This window comes from Kogia breviceps, chromosome 3 (genome assembly GCF_026419965.1).
Source record: "Kogia breviceps isolate mKogBre1 chromosome 3, mKogBre1 haplotype 1, whole genome shotgun sequence".
NCBI lineage: Eukaryota > Metazoa > Chordata > Mammalia > Artiodactyla > Physeteridae > Kogia > Kogia breviceps.
This window is the reverse complement of record NC_081312.1, coordinates 137,446,884-137,473,208: the sequence shown is the minus strand read 5'-3', so window position 1 is coordinate 137,473,208 and position 26,325 is coordinate 137,446,884. Positions and strand designations below refer to the sequence as shown.

General features: G+C 40.2%; 1 protein-coding gene across 12 annotated transcripts in view; it reads right to left on the bottom strand.

Moving 5' to 3' along the window:
- CSNK1G1 (casein kinase 1 gamma 1) overlaps positions 1-26,325 on the bottom strand; it is a 163,598-nt gene that overhangs the window by 8,695 nt on the left and 128,578 nt on the right. For 7 of the 12 annotated variants that reach the window (XM_067029663.1, XM_067029665.1, XM_067029664.1 and 4 more), the window contains 5 exons: positions 26,070-26,218; positions 25,086-25,190; positions 14,750-14,860; positions 4,501-4,607; positions 1,131-1,154 (listed from right to left, as the gene is read on the bottom strand). In XM_067029663.1, coding sequence (XP_066885764.1) covers positions 1,131-1,154; positions 4,501-4,607; positions 14,750-14,860; positions 25,086-25,190; positions 26,070-26,218 — 496 coding nt within the window. Of the gene's footprint in view, positions 1-1,130; positions 1,155-4,500; positions 4,608-14,749; positions 14,861-15,731; positions 15,856-25,085; positions 25,191-26,069; positions 26,219-26,325 lie in introns of those variants that run through there. The other 5 variants (XM_067029666.1, XM_067029667.1, XM_067029668.1 and 2 more) reach the window with 5 other exon arrangements.

Genomic DNA, 26,325 nt, shown 5'->3' with positions numbered 1-26,325 from the left:
ACTATAAATTCTATCTCCATAAAACCCAATTGTTGTCTTCAGTACATCTCTGTCCCTTGGGAAACCCTGTAGGCAACTTGGCTTAGAGAGTTAGGGTACAGAAACTGGTGCCCAACTCAGTTACTGAAGACCAACAGAAACAAGGTAGTCAGAGAGGCCAGCAGCCTGTGATCACCACACGGAATATTATCCCACACGTGCAGCGTAGGAGGTTCTGGCTCCCGACCGCAGCAGACCAATCAGCTCACGAGCACCTGGAGCTCACAGGCAATGCCCAGGGAGCGAGGCCGGGAGGGCACTGCCTTACAGTGAGAACGCGCCCCACCCAACGTGGAGCCGCCAGGGCTTCCCCTTCAAGACCGGCATGCTGCCCCAAAAAGTGCATTCAAGGGACCTTCTCCAGGACTGGGAGAGAGACTCCAATGTCTCACTAGCCAAGTCGGCCCTTGGCCCACTGTAAGCTCTTATAAGAAGGGAAAAGAAAAGAAAAGGAAAAAAAAAAAAAAAGACAATAAATGAAAAACAAACAAAAACTCAAAACAACAACAAGAACAACAAAATGTCCATCTCTCCCCCAAGAAGCAGCTCTCTCATTTGGAGATACTCATGTTCTACAGATGGAAGAACCAGCTGAACCAAAAAGAAGAGTCACAGATTTTTCCAAAGCTGCTAATTTTAAGGTTAGAGACTGAGCCACAGAATGTGAGATTATCTGGCAACAACTGTCCTTGGAGTTGTGAGGAATAATTAGATTCTGATTATACAACTGGTACAGTAATCTGGTCTTCTTACCTCTGTCCCTCTCTGCCTGATAGTATCTAGCCATATTAATTTGAGAAAAAATTCACTCAGCTAAAAATGAAGAGACAATTTTGGATACTGTGGGATATTGTTCTGACAGGAGGAGGCTGCATTGTGGTGGGTTTGGAAGGAAAAAAGGAACAGATTAATTGCTAGGTACAGGCCTGCCCATCCCCACCTTGTGGATCTAGTTCCCCAGTCTGGGTGGGTATGGCACAAGGCGGCATACGGGAGCCACTGAGTGTTCCTAAGGCATTTTGTTTGGTTTTGCCAATCCCAACCTAGCCTGGTCCGCTCCCCTAGCATGTGGACTGGAGAGAGGGACTCACCACAGGTTGAGCATTTTCAGGCAGCTACAGAGTGTGTAAAGAGAAAAACACAGAAAGGAAGAGAGAGAAAGAGAGATATTAGTCCACAGAGGTGAGATGGAAGCGACTCCCTGTGAGCCATGCAAACATGCAGTATGTGTCTGTGTTTAGTTTCTTCCTCTGTCAAGGCAGGGTGAGTAGGCCCAGGCCACTTGGTCCCCACACTAAAGTGGAGGGGGCAGGTGCCTGATAGAAGCATCGAGGTGGGAGCTGGATCTCAGTGAGGGCTAAGGCAAAACAGAAAGAGTTGGTGGGAGCTCCAAGAGTGGGCTTTCCCGGGCAACTTCCAGGAAGGTAGCAGGAGAAAGAGCATATGATCCTGCCTGTAAGAATTCAATCAGGCACCAAGGCCAAACCATTTTGGTTCCCACATGAAGTCTTACCGTGCAATTTGTTAAGTTAACCTCCCAAATATTCTGAGGGAAAGAGAAGTCCCTAGCCTTTCTATAAGACCAACATGCCTGACCAAAGCAGCCAGCAGTTAGCTCTTTCTCTAGAGGGGAAAACAAGCTTAAGAGACACTTTATCTTATTAGGAGGTGACTAGCGAGGAGGGTCACTGCTCAGATTAAGGTATAACTGCCAGAAAAAGGCCTAAATCCCATTCTTGTTAATTCTCAGAGAAAATGAGGTCCACACTTGCTAAGTTGTAGCTAAAGTCAGTGGATAACCAAAAATTCCTGTGTTCTTACCACAAGAAAAATCAGCCAAAAAGCTTTGCCTTGCCTCACTACCCTTCCAATCACCCTTAAACAAGAACATGTGTCCTATATCTAGAGAAAAGGGTAAGTTAGATGTTTATTTTGTTTACAGAACAAAAAACGAGACCCTGTTATTTCTCTCCTCCTTTACACGAAACAAACTGGCTGAGGAACCCCAAATCGGAAGCTGGGAAGTGAAGGTTTCCACACTGTTTCCCCAGTACTCTAGCTGAATCTTAATGTAGGCAACAGCCCCCTTTTTTCCACAAGCAGGCTGCATGGACAAATGGCATCACAGCTGTGTGCAATGAGGAGTGGTGTGGGATGCCCTGTGCTTCTCTAGTTGTGACTTCTTCCCATGAAAGCGATCAAGCAGATGGACACATGGCTCCCCTGCCCCCAACCAATACATAGAAGTCCAAGAAGAAAAACACATGGCTGTGCCCTGACAGTTCCCTGGACAAGATGGATTGGTAGCTCATGAAATCACTGGGGGAAATGCCACACAAAATGTCCTAAGCCATGAGCTTTTGGATGACATTTGGTCAAATACGATTGCTCTCCTCTGGTCTCCACATCGTTCAGAAGGCTCAAACCTGGCACAGTGGTCTTTGCTAAATGGGGAGACTTTAAATTCTCTTTACATCTAGAATTTAGATTATACCAGAACAGAACACACCAGATTGAAATCTGTGTGTGTGACTGGTCCCCTATCTTACACACAGAACACAAACACCACACTCACATACACAACTAGTGTACACATTTACCAAAATGAAATGAGATAAATGGGTTCAAAGATAATTCTGTATAGGGCATATTATAAGACTAAAGCCCATTCAATCCTGGTATTCAAAGTATAGTATGAAATCCAGAGCTCAACTTTTGGCCTTCAAAGCAATAGCCGCAACAGTGAATTGGAAGTGAGGTGGGGACAGGAACGGGCGCAGCCATCTTTCAAGCCCAGACGATGTTTGGATCAGACCACAAACATTGCCATCAGACCCAGTACAGTGGTTCCCAACCTCAGCGACATATCTGAATCACCGGAAGTTTTAAAACTCCTGATGCTCAGGCCACATCCGTGATAAGTTAAACCAGAATCTCTGGAGCCAGGATTCAGGCATTTGTATTTTCTAACATGCCCCAGGAGACTCCAAAGTGCAGCCAAGGTTGAGAACTCAGAGGGTAGGAGTACCACACTGTTTATTTGGGAGAATGAAGTTTTGTCATGGAAACTGAAAAACTGTGAGTACCATTAAAACTTCCACAGCCCCTGAGAATCGGGAGCATGTTTCCTTTTACTAAAAATGGTCTCCTCCTGGCATCGACCCCCACTCCCTTGTCCTCCTTATGTATTAGGGCCTTACATTAACCAGGAGAGGAGCAGCTGAAGCTGCCTACAGACAGTAGGGACTCAACAAGAGAGAGTCCAAGTCACCCTCGGTTGCTTTTTATCTACTGGGGAGGAATCCTCAAGTCCTGGCTTTTAAAGGAAACGACCTCTCGGAAGAAAAGTAAGCTCATCAAATAGATGGGCAGCAGAGCAGAGGAGTGGGCAGGGGGCCAACCATGAAAAGTTGCATCTGGAAGAATGCAGATCTCGACTAGCCTCTTACTACCTTTTACTGGGGCATAATCATGTTCCGGTTTGTACTTAGGCTAGTTGGGGGCTCAAGAGATCACTTAAGGCACAGTATCACTATACATATGTTGCCTGCTTCTGAAAACAAGATACTAGGATAGCCTGGATGTTCTCAGAGGGTTTATAAGAAAAGTCATCCATATCAGGTGTGGCAGCAGTTACTGATTTGTGAAGGACTTCTCTCTCCCTACCTCATGTTGCCTTAGAGTTTAAATCTGGACCTGAATTTGGGATGGGGCAACAAGGGAAAGAAGTGATAGAAATGCTGCTTTTGCAGCAGAATCAGCAGTTATTTCACCTTCTACCCCATTTTCTAAGAGTTTAAACACAGACCATGCAGAGAGCACCAAGGGGCTGGTGGTATGGGCAGGGCAAGACATTAACATGCAAGAGAAGCAGAAAAGGGAGTGGGGTAACCTCCTCACCCTCTTGGGATTAGTGTGATTTCCTCTCCACCCCAAGACTCTTTCATTCAACAGGTGCAGAGACTATTTTTCTTGACTGACTTCTCTGAGTCTCTCTGAATTCAGAATCATTTAAGTGAGAACAAAAGGGCTCTGAGACCCTCGTCTAGGACTACAGATGCAAAGTGGTTAGCCAAGAACCAGAAATCAAATGCTGTTCAGCGTGGCCCATGGTTTAGACAAGCAGATTTTTCTCTGTGTCCCTTAGGGAGCAAGAGGCTCCAGGGCCCCAAGAGGCTCAGGGCTGCTATCTGCTGTAGCTCTCATAACATGATTCTTTTACTTCACTATGTCTTTTCATCCATGTGGACTAAAAATGTGACTGTCGTCTCAGAAATCACAGCTAAAGAAGGGCAGCAGCAGCCTTAAGGTACCATGCAAAAAATAAAATGGTCAAAGGAAGAAAGCTGTGGGCACAAGCATGAGGTATCCAGTCTGAAATGAGCAGCACACAAGAGGAAGAGACAGAGAAAAGGGTTTTTCAACCTATAACTCAAGAACCCCCTTGAAAGATGAACGTACTTAGCTTCCTCCACTACCTCCACCTCGGCGTGAGCTGTGATTGGTGCATTGGAGTGGGCTCCCGTGGGGTCATCGACATTCAGCTCTCCATTGGTTGAGCTAACCACCTGAAACAGAAGGACAGAGTGTGACTGACACCACGGCAATCGGAGCCTCCTGCCAGTGCCACAGAGGGTCACAAAGGGAGATCTGGTCTCTAGCTTAGGTAACAGCCAGGCAGCGTTTGGAATGTTTGTTTTCCTGGGTTGGGGGGCTAAATGTCGTAACTTAGGGAATGTTCCCAGACCCATATCATGTGAGAACACAAAACTCAATGATTTAATTATATAATGATGATAACTTTCATACTGAATGCCTACTCTATGTTAGGAACTCTGCTACATTGTGGTGTGTTGTGTGTGTATATCAATTTAATCCTCACAAAAATCATATAAAAATTTTGGTCATATTACTGTCTTTAATTCTATTCCTCTCAGTTTATTATGCTACAATTATATACAGACTCAGTGATGATGTTAAAAAAATTCTAAAAAGGAAATCTATGGTGAGCATCAAAAACTATAAGCAATCACACTTTCCTTCAGAAATTTCTTCATGGCTTTGGACCATCATTTGAAGTTACTCAACTAAGACTGCCACATCCTCTCTCGTGAGACGGCAGACAGTAAGGAAACACTTTACCCTGGAAGACCAGTCTTATTTCAACAACCTTTATTTCAGGTTCAGTGTCATCCCATTTCTCACTGACGGTCCCCGAATTGTTAACTGAAGGCTCTCACTCCTGTCATCTGGTTAGGTGGAACCGATCAGGCTTCTCTTGCTTGTGCAGCTGCTTCTGTCACCTGGTTTCATTTCCAGCACATGATTCCTGTTTATGTGGGTGCTGGGAAGTGGGAAAAGGGACCCTGCTGGACAAACCACTCTGCTGTTAAAGACCTTGGCTGAAACATGGGAGAGAACCACAAAATAGGATAAATGGTTCAGATACCATACGCCCTCAGGTAAGTAACTTTTCATCTATATGAGACTGCTGCTTACAGACTGATGTGAGAATTATACAAGAAAATGCATGAGACAGTGTGTGGTACAACAGCTGGTACACACGGTAATGGAGGCGCCACAGCGCAGTAGATGAGAAATGGGCTCTGGATTTACTCAGCCTGGCTCTGAGCCCTAGCTCCGCCACTTACTTGCTGTGCGTCCTTGGGCAAGATCTCACTCTTTCTGTGCCTGAGCTTCCTAATCTGTGAAACGGGCAAACAATGCTGCTTACCTAATTGGGTTACTGTGCAGACCATCCACAGAAAGTGCTTAGCCCAGTGCCATGGTCCACGGTAATGGCTCAATAAACGTTCACAGTACTGTTATTCTCCCTCCATAAATGTTTACTCTTATCTCCCTCTAGATCTGGGGTCCTCATTAGCAGTTAATTTGCAAAAATTTCCTGCACACTTATAAAGAGGAAGGTGGAAAGAAATGTTTAGTATAAGGAGTCTTTGAGGAAGGGGTAGACAAGGTGAATACTACTTACCAGAAGTCTATGCCCACCATTATTTCTAAACCAGAACTATTTATTACTCTTATTAATTATACAAGCTTTAAAAAAATTAAAACAATGCTGTACAGTTAGTCAAGGAAACATACAATATTAAACTTGGACTTAACCCCTGGGAGACCCAAGTTTCTGCTAGTGATCAAATATAGCATCTCTGATCAATGGAACAACCTAACCTTATTTAACTCCTGACATGATATAACGAATACTACATAACATTATCTATATAGTATTCTTGTCAAAAAAAAAAGTTTTATCTGAATCTAAGTATGATGGAAAAAACCAGACAAATCCAAAATGCAGGACATTCTATATGACAACAAGCCTGGATTCTTCAAAAAAGACATGCCTCAAAAATCTTTTTTTTTTTAAACACAGCGGTGACTGTTATAGATGAAAAGAGATTAAGAGACTAAGAGATTGAAAAAGACAAGAGGCATAACAACCGAATACAATGCAAGAACCCTGATTAGATCCTGAACACTATAAAATTAATTTTGGAGACAAATGGGGGGAAATGTGATATGACTGTACATTAGCTATTATGGAATTATTAATTTTCTTAGATATGACAATGGTGTTCTTGGTTACATGAGAGAATGGCTTCATTCTTAGGAGATGCAGGCTGAAGTATTTTGGGATAAAATGTACTTACAAATAGTTTAGAAAACATCCCCCTCCCGAGTTAAGGCAAATATGGCAAAAATCAATCATTTGTTAATCTAGGTTAAGGATACACACAGGCTCACTGCACCGCCCCCCCCACCCCAGCACTTTGCTGTAGATTTTAAAATTTCCAAATGAAAAGTTGAGGAGAGAATGTTTACAGACTGGAGAAACCACAGACTGTCATGCTAATGTTGTCCTGTTAATTTCCTCAGCCTACAGATGCTTCTTGTGGGCACATCCTGGCTGTACACTAGTGATAATGCTGGTAAATTCATTCTGTGAGCACAGGGGTTAAAGGAGAAATCACAGTAAGTTTTTTAGTAAACAATTCAGGAACTAGACAAGATGTTAAATAAAATGTCTTGGCCTCTACTGATGTGAACAAAGCGACAGTAAGCAACACCACTGTGAATTACTTGGTGACTTTGGGTCACAGCACTTGCTTACAGTGTTTCGCATGTCTCATACTCTCTAATTTCTCCGTACTATGTTGCCGCCTGACCCACCAGCAATGTCCTTGAGCAATCTAAGGAAGAAGAGGTTATCCCCATTTTACAGACTGGACATCTTGTCTGTATCCATGAGTATCTGGTCTCAAACTAATCAGGCACAAATGGTAACCTTACCACCAGCTGTCTAACCTTAAACTTAACTGCACCTAGAATATACTTGGGAATCAATGGCAACTAATCTGGGTCTCTAGAGCATCCACTTAATTATTTCAGGTTGAAGGTACAGTTTGTCAAACCACTGAACAGTTGCCTAGATGAGCAGTGGAACAAAAACCTAGTGTAAGTGATCCAAGAGCTGGATTCCAGGCCTAGCTCTACCATCAACATTCTCTCTGAGCCCTGGTTTCTAATTCTGTAAGATTAGGCCAATAACCACCTAGGTCCTATTTACTTTATAATTACTATGGGAGTTAAATAGAATGATGTTTAGCAAAGCAATTTGAAAAACTGTAAAGAACCTAACGAATGTAACAAATTATTAGTATTTGAAATTATCATTTTTATACTTTTCTATTTATTATTTTAGAATAACTTAATTAAAAAGTAAGCCTTATTTGTATATCTGGAATACTGACAATTTATTTTATTTTTTATTTTTTATTTTTTTGCGGTACGCAGGCCTCTCACTGTTGTGGCCTCTCCCATTGTGGAGCACAGGCTCTGGACACGCAGGCTCAGCGGCCATGGCTCACGGGGCCAGCTGCTCCGTGGCATGTGGGATCCTCCCGGACTGGGGCACGAACCCGTGTCCCCTGCATCGGCAGGCAGACTCTCAACCACTGCGCCACCAGGGAAGCCCTGACAATTTATTTTGATGCAATCACTATTAATTTCACATTCCTCTGGCTGTATCACACAAGACCAAAGTAATTAATACAGGATTATTCTTGAAAGAGACTAAGGTGAAGTACTATTTTGAACTTTAGCCCTTAATATTGGTAACATCCCTTTTAAGAGTCTCAGAGATTTGAGTTATTAGCCCCATTTTTCAAAATGTTACCATGAAGAAAAATCAGAGCTGTGTACCAAAGGAAGCAGTACTTTAGCTGCTAATCAACATTTCAATGCTACTTATCACAACTAATGCATTTGGTAATTCTACTTCGGCTTCCCTATCTATAAATCTGTAATAACGCTAACCTTAATAAGAGTTGTAAATAATTACAAATTATAAAGATTTGGGCAAAGTAAATATTAGCTAAATGTTAAATGTCATTCTTAAGTCTTATGCCCTTATACTTCCTACATGTTTTAATTCAAACAATTTTAGAGTCATCTTTTTGATAGAGAAAAATATTCTGTCTTTTTTTTTTTTTTTTTTTTCTGTCTTTTTAAATTTAGGCCTTCCACATGTGGAAGATCTGTGGAAGTACTGGAAGGATGAGAACCGTAGTGGACCTGCCCATTAAACAGGTTGAAACAGGAGAGTCCATGCGCCTTATCAGAGCAAACTCTTCTCATCCTGGCGTTCTGCCCACCCTACCATGGCCATGATGTCTTCAGGTCATCCAGTTAGGCCAACCACAGTTCAACCACATTAACTGTGGAAAATGAGACAACTCAAAAATACATGGGCGGGCTTCCCTTGTGGCACAGTGGTTGAGAGTCCGCCTGCCGATGCAGGGGACACGGGTTCGTGCCCCCGTCCGGGAAGATCCCGCATGCCGTGGAGTGGCTGGGCCCGTGAGCCATGGCCGCTGAGCCTGCGCATCCGGAGGCCGTGCTCCGCAACGGGAGAGACCACAACAGTGAGAGGCCCGTGCACCAAAAAAAAAAAAAAAAAAAAAAAAAAAAAAAAATATATATATATATATATATATATATATATATATGCATCTGTTGTGCTAAAAAGATACTGCTGATTTGGTTTGCAAAAAGCACAGCCTTTACGAGTTTACAAAAATTGGGGCTAAAATCAAAGAGACAGATATAGTGAGGAGCAACAGAGCTTAACATAATATTAGGGAAATGGCACAATTGCCTGCCCCCTATCCACGTCTCAAGGAAGCTGGCAGAACTTAGTTCTACCAGGGAATTGAAGGAGGTTGTATTTTTCAAAAGTGCTGCCAGAAACTCTAGTTGACTCCAATTCTAATCTAAAGGCAACTAGTCACAGTGGACAGTAGGAAACATTGTCCAAATAAGCACCCCATGTTCTAGGAACACAAATCTAGTAAACTGTCCAGACATGCCGGACTCTGAGGTGTTTCCCTTTTGAAATTATTATTTATCTTTGTTTTATTTTCTAATAACAAAGCAAGCATGTTTGTTGTAAAAAAATAAATTAGAATATTTTAAAAGACAGCATAAAAAGTGCAAGTTTCCAGGGCTTCCCTGGTGACGCAGTGGTTGAGAATCCGCCTGCCAATGCAGGGGACACGAGTTCGTGCCCCGGTCCGGGAATATCCCACATGCCGCGGAGCAGCAAGGCCCGTGAGCCATGGCTGCTGAGCCTGCGCGTCCGGAGCCTGTGCTCCGCAATGGGAGAGGCCACAACAGTGAGAGGCCCGCGTCCCGGGGGGGGGGGGGGGGGGAGTGCAAGTTTCCAGTGACATCATCACATGGAAGTGTCTAGTGGGAAATCTGGTAAATGTTCCTTGAGAATAAGGGTATGCAAAGTATTTATTTACATAAAAGGGCAAGTAGTAAATATTTTAGGCTTTGTGGGGTACGGAGTATGTCCAAACTACACAACTCTGCCACTGCAGCATGAAAGCAGACACAGAGAGTATGTAAACAAATGAGTGTGGTTATGTTCTAATAAAACTTTATTTACAAAAACAGGCAGAAGGTGGGATTTGGTCCACTGGTTGTGTTTTCCCACCCCTACTCTATATTCTTTTTTTCCTCTGCATACACTAATGTATATGTGTGTTTATGTGTGTGTATTCTCTCTGACATATATATTTTTTCATACATATATGAAAATTTAAAAAACGGGGCCAAATTTTACACACTGCTGGACCACTTGCTTTTTCCACAATATATCTTGGCCATTTTCTGTGACATCCAGAGATCTATCTCTCTCCATGGTATGGAAGTGTTATAACTGTTTATTTAATGCTGAACTGAGAATGTTCTGTAAGTGTAAAATACACACTAGATTTCAAAGACTTAGTTAAAAAAAAGATTAAATATCACAAATATTTTTAATACTGACTATATGTTGAACTATTTTAGATATACTGGGTTAAATATATTATTAAGGTTAGTTTCACTTGTTTCTTTTTATTTTTTAATGTGATTACTAGACAATTTTAAATTACAGATGAGACTCATTTAACAGCATTGTTCTAGAACATGTATCTTTAGGATCTGTGCATTTTTGAGGGGTATTTATCTGAAACTGGATTCACTGGATCAAAAAGTGTAGATACTTAAGATTTTAACAGGGATTGCCAAATTACCCTCCATAATAGTGATAACTCACATTTCAACAGTAGTAGATGGATTGGCTATTATTAAACTTACAAATTTTTGCAAGTGAGATAAGTAGAAACTGATGTGTGTATATATATGTTTATATTTTTTTTTAATTGTTAGGTTTTATTTTTATCAGTTATATAAGCACATCGTGTAAAGAATCAAATATTTCTACAAGGATTCTTAGGAAAAACAATAATTTCTTTCCTCCACTCCACCATTTCCCCTTCCTTTATAGCTAATTCCTTTGTTTTTTGCTTCTGTATCTCTGAATAACATGCATCTTGATTTGTCACTTTTAGGCAGTATATTCACCTTTTCCATCTTTCCATTCTCCCATTAAAGTTTATACTGTAATTCAGATTAGATCAATCCTTAGCGTTTATACTATGACTATTAAAAGCTATTTACGGCTGTGTCATGGAGTATACCATGGTTATCTTTCCTTCCTTGTGTAATTGCTTGTTTTCCATGGAGTTAATGATCTTTTAAAATTTATTTTTACTTAGCTTTTTATAAATTTTTGCTAATCACTAATTCTAACCAAACTGTCATTTATCTACTTTCAAGATATTCTGACATATCAATATCCTAGTCATTTCATCATTTTGGTAAAATTGCTCTCAAGGCCTCCTGACCCTCTTCTACTGGAGTACAGCTGTCATCCTGGGACCTTCTATGTTTACCATAATATCAATATTGCTTCTTTCCTGCACTGGATCTCTTGTTTCCTGGATCCCGTATTTACTCTTTTCTTGGTTTATTCACTCATTTTCATAGCACACATGCTCCTACAGCTTCATAAGGGTGCATGAGATGTAAAATTCCAGAGACCACAGACTTCTGAAAATGTCTTTATTCTATATTCCAACCAGATTGATAGTTTGGATGAGTACAGAATTCTAGGTTGGAAATAATTTTCCCTCAGAAGTTTTGAAGGTATTGTTCATTGCCTTCTAGCTTCCAGCATTGCCATTCAGAAATCTGAAGCTATACTAAGTCCTGATCCTTTATTTGCATGTGACTTTTCTCTTTCTGGAAGCTTGAAGGATCTTCACTTTGTCTTCAGTGTTTTGGAATTTCACAACGACATACTTTGGCGTGGTTCCACCATCCATTAAGCTGGGCACTTAGTGGGCCCTGTTGATCTGGAAACAAGTCTTTACGAGTTCCGGGAAATTATTTCGTTAATGAGTTCCTCCCCTCCACCTTCTCTGTTCTCTCTGGAACTCCCATTATTTAGAAATTGGACCTTCCGGACTCTCCTTAAATCTTATGTTATTTTCTACTATTTATTTTAAATTAAAAAAAATTATTTACTTACTTACTTATTTATTTTTTATTTTTGACCACATTGGGTCTTAGTTGTGGCATGTGGGATCTTCATTGAGGCATGCGGGATCTTCCATTGAGGCACATGGGCTTCTCTCTAGTTGTGGCACACGGGATCTTCTGTTGCGGCATGCAGGCTTCTCTCTAGTTGTGGCATGCAGGTTTTTCTTTCTCTAGTTGTGGTGTGCAGGCTCCAGGGTGTGTAGGCTCTCTAGCTGTGGCCCGCAGATTCCAGAGTGCGTGGGCTCTGTAGTTTGTGGCACACAGGTTCTCTAGTTGAGGTGCGCGAGCTCAGTAGTTGTGGCATATGGGCTTAGTTGCCCTGGCACGTGGGATCTTAGTTTCCTGAACAGGGATCGAACCCACGTCCCCTGCATTGTAAGACGGATTCTTTACCACTGGACCACCAGGGAAGTCCCTGTTTTCTACTATTTTTATCTCTCTTTGCTCTACTTTCTGGGAGACTTCCTTACAACTTTATCTTCCAAAGTACTGAGTTTTATTATTATTTTTTTAATTGTCAAAATTTTTATTTAGAAATGAATTTGAAATAACATTTCTTCCATGCCACATGTAAATTACTAATAAAGTTGTGATGAAATACATTGTTTATGACTTGATAATTTTAGCTGTGGATTTCTAATCTGAGGAATGTATGTAGCATTCAACTGACGCACTAGTAATTATTCCTGGTCTTAAATTGCTCTATAAGCAGCAACTGTTTCAAGCATCAACAGGAAGAATATAACCAGTATCATTATTTTTTGCTCAGATAACATAAGAAAATTACTGAATTTATTATCAGTTTGTTTAGGCTGTATTCATCAGAGCACACATGTTAATATATGTAAACTTGAGAACACAAATATTTCTTATGAAAAGAAAAATAAAACACTCAAACTATTGAGTTTTAAATTTTTGTTTATTATGTTTTTAATTTTGGAGAGCTCTTTTTTTGTGTGTTTGCTTTTAGAATGTTCCTTTTAAAGGTAGCATGCTGTCCTTGCTTCACAGTTTCAATATCTTCTATCTCTGAGGTTTTTAATAACAAGGTATTTTTTGTTGCTGTTATTGCTTGTTTTGGTCTCTATCTTACTAAAGGCTTTCCTCAGAAATCTGATAATCCCTGAGTGTTTGCTCATATTTAAAAGCGGAAGAATGTAAAGTTAATTGGCACTGTGAGTACAGGGGTAGGACTTTTAAGTTCGGATCTCACTGCAGAATGATCTGGCTGGGCCATTTCATTAGGGAAATCCTGTTGTCAGTAGGCTCAGATGTTTTCTTTGGGGCTGGTTAGATTCCCCAGAGCCAACTCAATCTCCTGCCTGCAAGGTACATACCTGACTATCAGCATTCTGAAGTACTAAATGGGGAAAGCAGGCAGTCAGTATGCACACATCCATTTAATCTCCCCTTTTCCAGTATGGTATTCTGCCTCCAAATGTGTCTTGTATCTCCTAATCCAGAGACCCTCTTTTTTGCCCTCTCCAAAGAATAACTCTTTGGTCTTTGCTGGAAAGGAGGAGAATATCTAGGGATCTCTGGTTTCTCAAACAGACTTTAAACCAACCTTTATTTTAGCACATGCCCCTCCACACCCACCTCCGCCTTATAGAAGGACAATTTCTGAGGCTTTTGGGGATTCCCCAGTATAAATAGGCTCTCAAGCTTTCCCCTGTGTTGGCTCAGAATCTGGTTTTCTCGGGACTCCTAAGTCATTTAATAATTGCCCATCTGCTATCCAGCTTCTAACAGACAATTGCTGTTGCCTCCTCTTCTGTTTTCTCCATTCTTATATGGATTTATACCTTTAAAAAAATTTCATCGTTTTTTTAGTGTTGTTTCAGGAGTGGGTGTGTTCAATCCATCATTTTTACCTGTGAGATGTTCCTATGAGATCATTTTTGGTTTAGAGGACAAAGCTCCTAACTTCCTGTGAGTAACACAATCTTCAGTGAGTCACTCCATGTAAAGGCATATCCTAAACAATCAGCCTATCAAGATGCATTGCATTTCTATGTGAAAAAGGCTTGCCTATCCCTCTATAAGAATTTACATTTGGTAGCTCTGGGTTCACCTGTGTGCCCCAACTGGTGGTGTCACTTACCAGTATGAGAAAAATATTCAGGTTAAGATTATTAAAATAGTGACATATATGAAAAGTTAAGAGATGCAAGGTGTTCTTAAGTACAAGAGAGAATAGAGATTCAAAATAGCCCAAATGAAATCAGAAATAATTCTCTAAGACCACACTTATTCTAGGGAGAAAAAAAGAAGTAGCCCAACTTCTTGGGTCCCCACTCATAAATGGCTGAGTTGGACCAATGAACAATCTCACCTTATGTACTAGGGCATATATCATCATGCAATGAGCTACATATGCAGTCCTCTATCCCCAAAATACTTATTTTAAATATTTCTTTGCAGTTCCCAGACTTGACACTAACAGACTTCTACCTTGACATTATTTTATGGTCTATCATGAGTGGATCAAGGTTGTAGGATTCGTTTAACCAGGAGTCAGTATCAGAAGTCATATATTTCTTAGTCAATGACAACAACCCAGAATCATCTCAACAAGTGAGTCTTACAAGTCCACCTAGATAGAAAATCAGCACAGAGATATTCAGTTCACTATAAAATCAGCTCAACCTTGCTGTAAGTTTCCATTCTAAAGGAACTTGGGTTCCAGAAGCAAGCCAACATTCTACCAGCCAAGCTGGGAGGGCCAGGAAAAGGCAATAAAGGCCGTAAGTACCTGCACTGATCCCCCATGGCGGTCTGCAGCCAAGTGAGACGTCAGGTACGAGGTATTGGTCTGCCGGCTGGGCTGGATTTCCCACTCTCCTCGGCGCTCTGATGATGCAGTCTGCTCAGGCATTAGGAAGCATGAGAGCAAGATACGGAAGGAAAGGTGAAGCAACAGCAAGCAATATAACAATCAAGTACATTAGTGTCCCTACGGGTTTTGTTTTTGTTTTGGATTTTGAACAACTGCTGCAAAGCACTGAGAAGAAGATAGCTTGGCTACATTCATTTCAGCCTAATGAGTCAACACATAATTGTCTCTAGCATACCATCCTTGCCTATGCCTAGACACAGGAAAACAACAATCACCAAAAGAGGAGGTTAAAAAAAAATAAAAACTATCAAAAGCTGGAATCAACTTTTAGCTTCCATATTAGTAAAATTTCAGTAGCCACTAAGCAGACCAAATTCAGAAAGTTAGGATTGTTGGACAAAGGAATAAGCATACTTACAAGTCATTTCACTAATTAACCATCTATCTAAATAGACAGTAGTCAATATAGAAAATTCGTAGCATTAGGAATCAAGGTAGTAAGACTTTTCCTTGAATAGGGAGCCCACTACCCTCAACACAAACTTCCAGAAGACTTTCAACTAAGATAAAATGAGCAGTAGCTGGAATGTGCTTTCTTATCTAAAAGGATGAACAAAGTATCTCTTCAAAAGCAGGTTCACAGGTCAAGAATATGAAAAGATGGGGGAAAATAAGGCTACAATGTTTTTCAGATTCCTCTAGCTAACAGCCTCTAGTCTGGAATTAGAAAAAGTTTAGATAAGACTACTATGAACTATTTTCTTCTAGAAAGCAAAAGGCAGATCTTTTCCCAGCAAAAGGAGGGCTTTCAATTCAAAACCTCGTTGGGTTCTGCTTTCACCTTTGCTGTCATTCAGGCTCTCTTCATTCCTTCTTTACCTGTTTTTTAGATCTCACACTATTCTGATCTTGCTCCTATGTGATATTTGTTCTGAAGAATCTGTTTAGGTGCCTCTTCCCCTGTGCCAGATGGCTGAGGAGGTGTAAACATCATGATGCTCAGCTGTAACAGTCCTAAGGCTCTACAAAAATGAAAAATGAGGTGTTGGAGAGGCAGCAATGAGGGATTAGTAAGTCAAATTTTAACTGCTGCTGATATAAACAGCAGCAGGGATTGGGACGTGATATTGCTGCTCTGCATGAAAACCAGTAAGGATGCTATAAATATTAGAAATGTTCACAGCTATAAATGTTGTATTCTATGACAAAGAAAAGGAAGACGGAAGTAGTAGTAATTTGAGGTTCCATTTCACTCACCCCCTTCTGTAACTCATTGACAAGAGTTGTTTAAAGCTCATCTATAAATCATCAAAAAGGCTTTTCCCATTTAAAAAAAGCATCGTACACCAGCTACAACTTACTCATCTTCTTTAAGTAATGGAATATGAGGTAACATGGGTAACAGCACTATAAAAGATCCTGGCCATGTTTTCTGATATTCCTCAGGGAATGAGCATATTCTGTAAGAAGGCAACTGTATTAACTTGCTTGCTATATATATTCTTACAAAAGAGGAGTTTAGTTTTATACTGCTAGTCACATTTGAGAGAATCAAAGCTACTCAAACTATCTCCCCACCCCAATTAATTCTGCCAAGAAGTTCAGTTTAGAATTTCAAAAAATTTCATTTTTCCAAAATAAGACTGTGGTTTATAACATAATCATAACTATTTTATAAACCAATATCCATATCTCAGAGCACTTAATTTCATTTATTCTCACTACTGGAGATTTGAGAATATATCTGTTCTTCTAATATTATAAGTAATATCTATAACTAATATCTATTAGTGATAGCCTCTTAAGTTCTCTCTAGGACTTTATGAGTTTTTTGTAATATTTAAGTATACTGTTTAAGCTCCTAAACTACTATATAGAACTGTCTGTTCTCAAAAAATTTAAATGCTTAAAAAATATCCAGACATTTATAAGTCATTTGGTGCTGTTTTGAGTTCCATGATACATGTTCAGTGCAATTATTTCTCTCATGAACGCTCTCTGTTTTGCATTTGTTTTTAGGGCAGATGAAACATATATAAAACACTCATATGCTTTTAAGCTTAACAAAACCCTGGCGAGCTGGATCAGCTCTTATTTCTATTTTTACTGAAATATATCTCAGAAGTTTGATTTGATGCTACTGTCTGATTCCCTGGGCTGTGTACTTGTTTATATTCATTCTAGCTAAATAGGTAATTTGTCGGAATAATTAACATTTTTGTCTAAATGAAAATAGCAAGACATTTTTTCAAAGGCCCAGAAGTTACACTCCATCTCCATCCTCAAAGCAATGTTCTATTTATCTTTTTTGTTTTGTTTTGTTTGCGGTACGTGGGCCTCTCACTGTTGTGGCCTCTCCCGTTGCGGAGCACAGGCTCCGGACGTGCAGGCTCAGCGGCCATGGCTCACGGGACCAGCCGCCCCGCGGCACGTGGGATCTTCCCGGACCGGGGCACGAACCCGTGTCCCCTGCATCGGCAGGCGGACTCTCAACCACTGCGCCACCAGGGAAGCCCCTATTTATTTTTTGAGGAGAGAAAAACAATGCTAGCATTCCAGATTGCTTCATAAATGCTTGCACTGTGACAAGTGAAGAACACGTGGCACCATTCCACTGCTCTCCAACGCCTTCTGTATCCACTGAAAGCAACAAAACCAAGGGACAGGTCTGAACCTGGGGTTGTTTACTACTTTGGGAACTACTTTCACCATAATACTAAACTCTATGGCTATTCTTTTCTGGAATTTAAGGGCCTGGACTGGTATCTAGAGGTTGATGTAGTAGAAGTGTTCATTTGCCAGTTTTAGAAAGCAACTGAGTGCCTAGAAACTAAATGAAACCAAGGAATGTTCACAACTACAGAATTCTGCTAGTCTACCTGTTCCTGAAAGGTACTCTAGGCAATGCTGTATACACAGAGGTTATGATTAGGCATAATCAGCACAGGAGCCAGTTATACCAAGCAAATCAGCAGAGGAGATCGACAAGTAAACCCTTCATTCTTAAAAATCATTCATGCAACACGTCTATCTAAAAAGCAATCAGGAGCGTCCATGGGTAGAAGAGTCATTCAACAAAACCAATCTCTCTGCATTACGTGAAAGGCAAAGGTCCAAATGGAGTGTGTAAATCCCCAAAGGCAGGAGCAGGAATCTCAAGTAGTGGGAATTCCTTGGGATAATGCTTTAAAATCTTCAGTTGTGATTGCATCACCTGCGTGGAAATGCTTAGTTTACTATCTAGTAGGTGAATGTGGAAATAAAAAAAGCAGCAACCTAGCAGAACATAAATCAAAGGCAAAGCTACAAAAAATAGTTAAGGGAAAACATAGAAGCCTAGTGTAAAAAGTCAAAACCACCACATGTACCTAGGGCAGAGGAAGCAAGTCTCTCCCAGCAATCATTTGGCTGCGATTCACAGACAGACAGTGGGGAGAACGACACTAACAGGAGGGCAAGAAAATACAGTCTGAAAACACCTCAGATAACCACTTCCATCTATGGCTTGAAAATTATCTCAAATTTTTATTGGAGATAAAGCTACTTTTCTGAAGCAGAAGGCAGGCAAATATCTTCCTCCTGTTGTAACAAACAAATCACCAAATCCTACTCTTTATGTAAAGTTACTTTGAAAAATTAATTTTGATTGCATCTATAAAATAGATTTTATCCATTTTACTTAATGGCTCTTAAAATATTTTAAAAGTTGCCATCTATACAGAACATTTTGGCCTCTCATGTCAGTCTTCTAGGCCTCCTTATATAATTACAGTCTTCAACTGTAATTAACAAGAATAGAGACTGAATAGTACCAAAAGGTTAGTAATAAATACACTCTATTACATTCTGTCTTACCACACTTCCAAATTAAACAAAATTTTAATATAGTATATTAAGTATACTATATTATGTGTTAGACCTCAGGTATGAAATGAAAAAAAGTTGGTAAAGTTATTAAAGTGTATACTCTAACAAAATCAAAAACTTCTCCATTAAGCTCATGAAATAGAACCAATTTTCCTCTGCCAGACAGGGATTGTTACATGCAATCTGTCAGGTGTACCAATAGTGAGTTCCTGTTTTCTACAAACTTGATCAAATATCAGCGATATCTGAAAATCACTGATAAGAACCTGGAAGGATTATTTCCAAGCCCAATACTATATAGGCCCACAGAGACAGCAGCATCAATTCTGTGAAGCTCTGAAAAAGAATCACAGGAACCATCCTAGAGGTTTGAAATCCTCTACTCAAATCTTGCCCTATTCTTACTCAAAATGGCATAAGACACCTCCCCTATGGAATGATGATTTATCTAGGTAAGATTACTCTGGAATCACCCTTTTAAAAGGAGGTGCCTCAGAACACAGGGTATATGCTGATATACAAAATACTGAACAATGCACACAGACAGAAGAAAACTTTTAATATGGAATAGAGAATTAGGAGCAGAGGTGAGCAGCAAAGACTAGGTCACAGAGTGGGAGAAGCTAAGAAAAGGATTGCACTTCAGTTTTGCACTTGCTTGTTGCAATATCTCCCTTGGAATTAAGGTCCCAGAAATGAGGAGGGACAGCTCATTCTGCACTGAGCTCTGTGCTTGAGTGGGGAAGGGTGAGTGTGCAATCTCCACACCTGAGCTCCTGCTAGACAGCAGGCAGCAAGTCAGGAAATCACACATGGGCCAGAAGTAGGCAAGTGATCGCTGAGCAAACTCATCTGCTCCTTAAACTAGCAAACTCTGAACGTTGCTGAAAACAAAGAAGTACTCTGTAAAAGGAAGGGAATGGAGAATTCATCAGCTTTTCTTTTCTTTTTTTTTTAAGGCTACTAGACTTGAATCTAATCTCTTGGAGTCTAGACACAAACAGAATAAATCTGAACTACTCTTTTATTGGGGCATATCTTCTTCAGAACTCAATATGACATTCTTTCCCTTAAACATATGCTGATCATATAAAAATGAATAAGTAATATTTGAGGATTCAATATTATCAGGGGTAGGATACCATGTCTGGTAGAATTTAATAATTCTCAATGGCCAATATGACTCTTTCCAACCTCAAAACACATCTGTTCTCCCTAACCTTTTAGGCCAAGTACCCCTTCTTCAAATGCCCACAGAAAATCTACCAAATAAAAGGGGTCTATGGGAGAAAAGAGAAACTAACAAAACTGCTGAACCACAGTAGTATATATTTGTGTAGCATCTACCTGAGTAAGGATTGTCACAAGCTAGAGGTTCTGAAAGGAAGTGTGTTGCTGCATGCACATGATAATCAATGCAATATGCTATATTTATATATATATATATAAATTTATATATATTTTGCTATATTTATATATGCTATATTTATATATATTTTGTTGCGTGTCGAACAAACACACCTGCATAAGACCTTCGACAGTACTGCACTTTAATATGAGCTATCTGGATAGTGGCAGGACTTAATTCCTGATCGAATTTGATCAGCGAATTCAAGGGAAGCTTTGCTGGGTAGAAACAGGAAGAACTAGTAAAGTTTTCATCGTCTTCCTGATGAATGGTAATGCAGAATTCTTTAAGAGGAACCCGAGTCATGGCAAGATTGACCATCTTTGGAACTGGGAAAGGACAAATACCAAGGGTAAAATGACAGAAAAGACTAACCCATTGGGATCCTTTTGAGTGGATCTAGCTTTTAGGAACATTTATTCTACCCAAACTCATGACTGAATTACAGTTCTCTAGCTGGGTAAATTAATGTTCAAAGAAATTGTTCTTAAGCACCTCGTATTAAAATACCAGACAGATTCAATATAGGTGAGTTTAAATGCAGTTTTCTGGCCACCATGTTTGGGCTCTAGTACTGTATCTAGGAACCAAATGATACTCAATTCAATTCAGTATTCAATTCAGTATTCTGGTCAGTCGACCAGCAAAGCAAATTTTCCCTGAAAAATTCCATCGTGATGGAGGAGAACTAATACAATCTCCTGAACTTGCTTTGTAGCAAGAGCCTACTGTGTTTTTTCAAACCCTTCCCCTTGAGCAGACAATCCAGCCCTACTCTGGCTGCCAAACAAGGCAGGATGACTCTTTGTGGAAATAGAAAAAACATGTAGGAAGAAAAGTTTAAAATTTACTTTTCTTGGAAGGTTAAATAAAAATCTGTATTTTATTTATTTTATTTTTTATTTATTTATTTTTTTGTGGTACGCGGGCCTCTCACTGCTGTGGCCTCTCCCATTGTGGAGCACAGGCTCCGGACGCGCAGGCTCAGCGGCCATGGCTCACGGGGCCCAGCCGCTCCGCGGCATGTGGGATCCTCCCGGACCGGGGCACGAACCCGTGTCCCCTGCATCGGCAGGCGGACTCTCAAACACTGTGCCACCAGGGAAGCCCCAAAATCTATATTTTAAACAAATATCTGATTTCATCTAAACTCCTCATTTGACAGATTCATTCATTCATCATTCAAACAATTAGTTACTGAGTGCCTACTATTCCAGACATTCTTTCAGAGGTTAGGGATACAGCAGTGAACAAAACAACAAAAATCTCTGCCCTTACAAGGCTTACATTTGTGGAAGCTGAGGCCCCCAAAAGCTTAAGTGTCCTGCAGCCTAAGGCTTGGGATAAGCTAAAACCAAGTTCTGAGCTCCTCATCCTTCTCCTCCGACTCTAAGTATATAACTCAACAAAGACTGTTAATCCCAGGCTCACTCCTCTATCACACAATTGATGGGCAGATTTATTCAGAATAAGTAGGCTCTTCAAGCATTATCATCAACGTCATCTCCAAAGATCTCTCAGGTTTTGAGGGCCATCCTCTGCCTGCCAGCCATCTTCAGCTGAAGCGCACAGCAACAGCTTTGACCCATCCTTCTCCCTCAACCCTGCCATTCATGTGAGCTCCCAATTCTGATATCCCTGTATCATTTTTCAATTTTATTTCATTCTCACCACTACAGTCCATATGCACCCCCTTTACCTCTCAAGGGAACTCACTGTCTTATTGGTCTCCATGCTGGCTGCCAGGCTATTACCACCTTCTATGCTGAAAGATTTCTAAAGCAAAGTTTTGATCTTATCACCCCTCTGTTCAAATACCTTTAGTACCTATTCCCTACTGATATTAAGTACTAACTCTCTAGTAGCCCAGCATTTCAGGAGCTTTATCGAACGGCTCCAACCTATTTTCCTAGCCTTGTCTCCTTTATTCACAGAATATATTTAGCAAAATGGAACTAGATAATTTGTTGTTGCTCATATTTCCTTTTTGCTTGGAATGCCTCTTTCATTTCCACCCAATTCTTCCAAGAGCATTTCAAATGCAGCTTCTTTCATGAAATTCTTTGTCATGCTCAGATTAGAAGAAAAGTCTCCTTCTAATCCCTAAAGGGGATTTGGGAGGCTTATCTGTTCTGCCTTGCATTATAAGTTATCTGGCTACCTGGCTTATCTGCTTGTCAGTTCTTTGTGGACAAGGACTCCCTACTTGTCTTGGTATCTCCAGGACATACTTTCACATAGCAAGTCCTTAGCTAGATTTACGGAGTCAAAATTGCTGAAGAAGGGTTAGCTGTCCCTAAACTTAATACCTTTCAATCTCTCTCAAGGAGAGATTTTAGTTTCTTCTTTGGCTGATTTCAAAACTTGCAAAGAATTAATCTTTAAAAAAAAAAAAGAAAGAAAGCGTAAGGAAAAAACCCTGAAGATGGAACCAAAGCAATGAGACCACAGAGTAAGACACAGTGTAAAGGCTGAAAAGACACTAGAAATCCATTTACCCACAGTGCACAGTGCAGAAAGAATTCTACCCAGTTAGAATTCAGAATCCTGCTGGAAAGGAGGTATAAAATTTGCACTGATGTGGGGAATTTCAATCCCTTAGCAGCCATGGGATACTAAAAACCCTAAAAGAAAAAAAAAAATCAAACATGCTTTCAAGACTCAACTCTTCAAAAAGAAGCTTACTTGTAGATGAGATTTCCTAATTACATACCTGGGTTTAATGACTTTTCACTTGAAAGTACACTGAAATTCACTGTACTTTTTACTCAGATACTAGGTATGACCTCATTTTCCACCCTGGAAATCTAGATTTTCAACCATCTCTTTTCCCCATACCTTTAAAATTTATTCAAAACATCAACATTGATTACGAATTCACTGAAGCAGAAAAGACAAGGGAAATTAAAGGAAACACATATTTTAGTTTTCAAATATTCTAAAAATATTTGAATATTTATTCAAATAAATATTGATTATTTATTGACGGGCAGGTATGTTATGATTTCACTGACTACTTAAATTATTTTTTTATTTCTTTCATGTCCTTACTATTTAAATGTATATTTCGTTATAAGGTAACATAACTCCATTATAGAATAGTTTGGAAAAATATTACCCACAATACTACAACTTCCAACACTACTTCTGTTAATATTTTGGCATTATCTCCTCCCATTGACTTTCTCATTTTCCCTTCCCCTTCAGGAAAATCATGAGGTATTTCTAATTTTGTATTGTGATTTCTTTACTATACAACCATAAACATTTTCAGGTTGCTACAAGTTTTCCTAAATATTATTTTAAGTGGCTAGATAATATTCCACTGAATAAATGCATTACAATTCATTTTATTATAACCCAGTTTATTTGACAAAAGATTTGAGCGGATCCATAACCATTCCCTTATAATTGGATAGGTGGATCATTTCTAAAACTTTGCTAGAAATGGCACTGTGACAGTTTAATGCACATAAGTAAATCTGTATCTTGGATTGTTTTATTATGATTCCAAGAAGTAAAATTATTCTATCAGAGAGGATTGTAACTTTATCAAATTACTTTCTAGAAAATTTATAACAATTTGCAAAGTCAAGAGCAATGCATGAGAATGTCATTTGAACTGTACAATCTACACTTTTTAAAAGGGGGGTAGGGGAGAATGACTGCAGAAGTCAACAGTACTCTGCTGTCAAATCACAAGTCAGTCAAAATAGAATCATTAGCCAAGTATTCTGATTAAAGTATGTAACTCTGGACCCAATTAGGGGTCATAGTTTGCTAAACCCCATCTTTTTGCCTACCTATTCTCTCTTTTATCTACTCTCTAATACACAGATTTCCTTCCTTCACACATTTTTTTCTTACCCAACATGCCACACATACATGCCAAAAGTATGTACTCACTGGTGAGTCTATCTATATTTGTCTACATACTTTACTGTATGTATGTGTGTGTGTATACCTAAATATACTACTTTTTTGTTTGTTTTTGAGGGGTCACCTGGATTCTATATTCTATTTTTAACCTATGTACTTTCACATGTACATCAGTGAGATAAGTGTTTTTTGCATTTTATTGTAAAAATGTCTGTGAATATAAAACAGTGAGGTCAGGGATGAGGGGGAACAAGCTAATTTGATATGATTATGTGTGTGTGTGTGTGTGTGTGTGTGTGTGTGTGTGTGTGTGTGTTATCTGTTTATTATTCTTTGCTTCTTTATCTATTGAGGTACTCATTTTCCTCCTAGCAATATATAGGGTAATAAGGATTAAAATTGTCATATTTACTTCCCAATCAGTGACCCCTTTCTTTAAACGTTGTCAAATTTGTTGATTTTTTTGGGGGGGTCAGGGGCAGGGGTGGTGTTTGCATCCTCTGTCTTTAGGCTGAGAGAAGCCTCTCATCCAAACCACTAGCTTCCCAAACCATGAACACTGAAGGATGGATGACACAGCCTTCTCTGGAAGGGCCTAAAGCAAAGCTGAATCTTCACTACAGGTCCAGATCCTGGCCAGCTATAAAGTTAACCTGGATATAGGGACAGAGGTGGGGTGGAGATGCCAGTTCATGCCTATGTCAACTGCAAGTCCAAATTACCCACCCTTCTTAATCAGCAAGGAAAAACCAGCATGGGTGAGAGCTCTACTCTGGACTGCAGGTGAGACCCAAAGTGGGCTACCCTGTCCATCCAGTGTGACTTTAGGCCTGTGGCAGACTGTCCCTTTCAGCCAACAGATTTTGACAGGCCCAGCTTCTCTAGAGTGGATGCTTCATGTAAGACACCTGGCCACATCTCAGTGCTATTACACAACCCTGAGGGATGCTGGAATGCCACACCACAACAGTGAGTAATGCTAAGCCCTCTGTCTTTAATTTCAGTATATACGCTTAAGTGGAGAAGATGGAGAATTTGGATTTTAATATTAGCCATGAAGAAGGGGGATTTCTGAAACAATGAAGGTCCAACACATACCTGATTTCGTAGAGGCTGTTGTGACGGCCGATCCCTGTGTGTGTGGCTTTCTCGAGTTATTGCAGATGCACCAGAATCTACATGAACTGACCCTACTGGAGTAGGCTGGAAAAATATATAACAAAAAGTCAAATGGGGAAAACAGGTCCAACTTAATGCCTCCGCAAAGGACAGCATCATTCTAATTCTAATTCTAACAGAACAGTAGTAATTATTATTACTGTTATTATTACACCAAGGCCAGTTTCAAGTCTTCTTGCCTTTTCAGTTTGCTTATCTGAAAAAGGGAGGCAGTTTGGTCCTCAATAGTTCATTGGAGAGTAGCTTGCCTTCAAAAAGAAAAATAACATCCTACAGCGATGACTGTTAGTATGCTCTAAGGCCCTGTGAACCCAAGGCCAGAAGAGCAAATTCAGAAGTTTCCTCTGGTGCTGGGCTCCACCCGACGGAAATCAAGTACCTTAACAGCTTATGTAGCACCAGCTCCTGGATCATTTAAAGAAAACTTCTTTTTTTTTTTTTTTTTTTTTTTTTTTTGTGGTACGCGGGCCTCTCACTGCTGTGGCCTCTCCCGTTGCGGAGCACAGGCTCCAGACGCGCAGGCTCAGCGGCCATGGATCAAGGGCCCAGCCGCTCCGGGGCATGTGGGATCTTCCCAGACAGGGGCACGAACCCGTGTCCCCTGCATCGGCAGGCGGACTCTCAACCACTGCGCCACCAGGGAAGCCCCAAAGAAAACTTCTTAAAAACGGACTTAAATTCTGATATCTTAGGACACAGTGGTCATAATCTTAAAAACACAGTGTAACTCCTTTATTACTCCAGTGAGTGACCCCTGGCATCACCCTGAAAAGACTGGCAAATGGAACGTCTACAGTCAAAGGAACGTTGTTTTTGTTTTCCCCCATAGATTTAAGCAGAAAGTCTGGCAAGCGGTGAGACAGTGCTGGTCTGAGGTGAGGAGGTTAAAAAGAAGATACTTACAATAGGCCTCCCGACCCAATCATAGGCGTAGTCGAAGGTGTAGCCTTTCCTTTCAAAGAGGTCTGTGAAGAGTGTCCGTAAATACTCATAGTCAGGTTTTTCAAAGAAGTCTAATCGCCTGACATATCGCAGGTAGGTTGCCATCTCCTCTGTTAGGAAAGAGGTTAAAGGCCATGCTCATTATCTGAATGCTTCTCATGGGGAGAAGCTTTGGGCCAGGCAAGGAATATCTGTACAGACTATTTGACACTGATGT